The following is a 3708-nucleotide window of genomic DNA, read 5'->3' on the forward strand; positions in this document are numbered from 1 at the left end:
CTGTTAAAATTGAAAATAAGTCTCTACGACAGGACAATTACAAATTAAATCACCCTGTATTTGATATAACTAAGTACAAGGAAGATAGCAATATTGCATTTAATACGGGATTCCCAAATTGGGATACCTTTATGTTGTGCTATAACATGATAAAGGATTCAGCTTCTGGAATTATTTATGGTCAGTATAAAAAGAAAGACGGGGAGGAGAGTATCATTGTAAGACGAAAATCTCTTTCCATATTTGAAGAGTTTACCCTAGTGATGATGAGACTCCGTCTTGGACTGTTTGAGAAAGATCTTGGTCACAGATTTGGAATTTCACAGTCCACGGTGTCTACTATTTTCCATGCCTGGATACATTTTATACGCAAAGAGTTTGAAGGGTTTGTGTCTTTCCCAAGAAGAAGCTTGTTGCAGGAGAAAATGCCCAAAATTTTTAAAGACCTCTATCCCAAAACAGTTGTTATCATTGATGCTGTGGAGTTTCGTATGCAGTCCCCTTCAGCCCTTGACCTCAATTCGGCCTGTTACTCATCATACAAAGGAACAACGACCATGAAAGGACTGGTAGGAATTAGTCCTTTGGGAGTGGTGTCATTCATGAGTGAGTTGTATACTGGTAGCATTTCCGACAAAGAGCTCACAATGGCCAGTGGACTGTACAAATTGCTTTCCCCTGGAGATGATGTAATGGCCGATAAAGGGTTCGATATACAAGATGACCTGGCCAAATATGGAGTTACTTTAACCATTCCAGCATTTTTAAAAGGGAGCAGCCAGTTTACAATACAGGAGACACAACACAATAAGAAGATCGCCAGCCACAGAATTCATGTGGAAAGGGGAATTGAACGAATCAAGAATTGGCACATTTTTGACAGGTGCCTACCTATCCTTTTAGCTCCTGTTGCGAGTGAGATATTTTTTGTGGTTGGAGGCCTCACTAACTTTCAGCCTCCTTTGATAGATTAGAAGGTTATACTTTGAAAAAGTGTTCATTATGTTCAATAAATACACTGATGACATGTACAACACAAAATTGGCTATGACCAACATATTTGAACAGGCACGCTAACCACCACAAGAAAGCATCGGTGATGGTTAACTTACCCCATTAACTATGTTGGTCATAGATAATTCTGTGTTTTATATTAACCCACCAACACAGCTCAACAGTTTCTTTAGAATAACCAAAAAATAGAAATAGACAAAATAATAATTGCTAGGCTGCCCTGCAAGTGGCAAACAAACAAGAAAGTGTAATCAGGAAAGTTCTGTTGAACATTGTTTTTATCAGTTGGTACTCAAGCCACACCAATGTTAACCTTGCAAAATACAATGAAAGCAACTCTTTATCCTTGTGCCAATGAAATAAATAATCTGCAAATAAATTTATTATGGCAACCTTAATCTCTGTAGCCCATACTTAATCCTTGGGTATGCCAGTTCTGTTGTGACATACTTTGCAAAAAAAGAATCCAGCTGACTCAACACTGGTGACCAAAATTCAGCATTAAATGTGACTTTGACTGCCAATATGTCATTACCAAGTTTGAAAGTTTTGTCTGGCTGTTCAACAGCACCTTGATGAGAAAAACTGTCCATTCTTTATTACTAGTAAACATTTGTTGTTGAACTTGATAGTAATATTTGTGTTGTTTATTAATAGCTATTCCTAATGGGCTTTCCTCGTTCAAAACAACTATGCGCTTTCTCTTAGCACAATCAAGCAATGTTTCATTACAGTCTAAAAAAATCAGTTTCACCTCCACTAAACCTTCACTGGGAATTTCAGAGGGGTCAGTAACAATTCCATCAGGGCTAGCAGCAAGAAATCCATGGGTTGCACTTACAATCAAACCAGAAGGAACAACTTGACAATGTATATCTTTTCCCTTCTGTTTCTGTACTCATTGATAATTTGTTTTTCTCTTCTCAAACCCTCTTTCATTTTAGAGGTTTGACACTGCTGTTTGTATTGGAGAATTTCCTGTACTGCTTTACTGGGAGATGTGCTTTCCTTTAAAGTAGCAACACGATGACACTTGGAAGCAGTAATTCGGTACTTCCGGTGCAAATTCCACTCATCAGTTTCAGATTTTCCCTTAGTTTTCCTTTCAAGTTCTGTAATCTCATTCTGACTTAAAAAGAGCCTCTGTTTTATTTGGTTTGCTTTTGTGCGAATGTCATCCAGGCTTGGGGGATGTACCTTGATGGGAGAAATCTGAAAACTGAAAAGTGACATGTCAGACTGAACTTGACTTCGATCCATGGTGATGTAGTCATGGTCCTGCAATAAAGCAGTTACTGTTTCTTTTTCAGTTTTCTGTGGCAACAGGAGACTTAAACCTATTTTTTTTCCAGATTTCAGTTCGGTTCCCTTTACCATATGAAGATAGTTACAAAGCCTTGTGTTGTTTAAGAACTTGTGCTCAGCTGATCGATGCTGCTTGTGAGTGTGTGGGCTCACTGGGAGGGGGTTCCTTTTCAATTTTAGCCTTCCCATGCACATGTTTCGTAAACTTGCAGTGAGAAATTGGTACATTTTCAATCTTGCTCATTGGCATGGTTTTGATGTACAAGATACTGTGTCTGCTTCTCTTGCCTGGAATTTAAAATATTGCTCCAGGGCAAACAAAGTTGCTGCCACATGATTACAACGTCCATCAATACCTGCCGGACATCCGTCGTAGGCTTTGACTACTTGGCCAAGTGAATCCATAACTATGAAACAGCTGTATGCCTTGCTCTTCTTCATGGAGGGAAGTACCTGACTTTTAACATAAAAGTGGTCATTCAGTTTTTGACATTTGATGGACAACACATGCCCCGACTTAAAGAAATTGAAGCCTTTCACAAGGGGCTTCGCCGTTCGTTGAAAGTTGTTTCTTGGCATCACACGTTTCAATCATATATCTCCAAATGACTCCGTAATTAATTTCTGGAAGGATGCTTAAATTTTCTGAAAACCCGTCAGATGGAAAACTCGAAGGAAGTGTCGCTGGCATGATTTCCCCGAGAACACCAAGTTTTTCCTTCTTTTTTGCTACATTTAAGCCTCCATCTGGATCTTGAAGCTTCCTCAGGTGAAGGCCACGACTAATGTAATCTTTAACCCTGAGACAAAAATTAAGTAACCAAGGAGAAATGATTAAAGCTAGGGATGTAGCAAATGGTTATTATCGAAGGAGGTTTTACCGGGGAAGTGCTCAATATGTATATGCCAAACCTAAAATTCTACAGGATTCGTTACATTAAGTGTACATAGCATAGTGTCTTCACTCCTAACCTCTGAATCAAATCTTCTTTCTTCCCCGTAGTCTTCGCTCCTCGACACAAAAGCCATCTTTGAAGTTGTTTAACTTTACATTCCTCTGGTGAACACCTGGAATATCTTCCTCAGAAATTGGGATGTTATCTAGAGAGATAGGCTCGTTTTCTTTTTCTGATTCACAAAAGCTCATTGAATTCATATTCGCCGCCATATTACACTGATGTTTGTGTCTACCCAAACGATCCCAGTTTGCGCTGCGTGTCGCAATTCATCCCCAGCTTCCTCACGTTTCTGAAATTGGCTATGCAAGTGGCCTATTGGAGCTTAACTGCAGACGGGAATCCCGAACCATCGAGTTTGGACTCGAGTTCGAGTTCGAGTTCGAGTTCGAGTTGGACTTCGAGTTGGACTTCGAGTTAGGGTTCGAGTTGG

At 39.6% G+C, this 3708-nt stretch overlaps 1 protein-coding gene across 1 annotated transcript; it reads left to right on the forward strand.

The window, feature by feature from the left end:
• Nucleotides 1–131: 131 nt before the first annotated feature.
• On the forward strand, nucleotides 132–1071 carry LOC138057204 (uncharacterized). Its single transcript, XM_068903261.1, has one exon. It carries the CDS (start codon nucleotides 132–134, stop codon nucleotides 972–974), a length of 843 nt encoding a protein of 280 aa, XP_068759362.1. The 3' UTR covers nucleotides 975–1071.
• Nucleotides 1072–3708: the final 2637 nt, after the last annotated feature.

The sequence above is a fragment of the Montipora capricornis genome, chromosome 7 (genome assembly GCF_036669925.1).
Source record: "Montipora capricornis isolate CH-2021 chromosome 7, ASM3666992v2, whole genome shotgun sequence".
Taxonomy (NCBI): domain Eukaryota; kingdom Metazoa; phylum Cnidaria; class Anthozoa; order Scleractinia; family Acroporidae; genus Montipora; species Montipora capricornis.

Coding starts and splice junctions, on each gene's coding strand:
- LOC138057204 (XM_068903261.1), top strand. CDS start 132: ATGTTGTGCTATAACATGATAAAGGATTCAGCTTCTGGAATTATTTAT.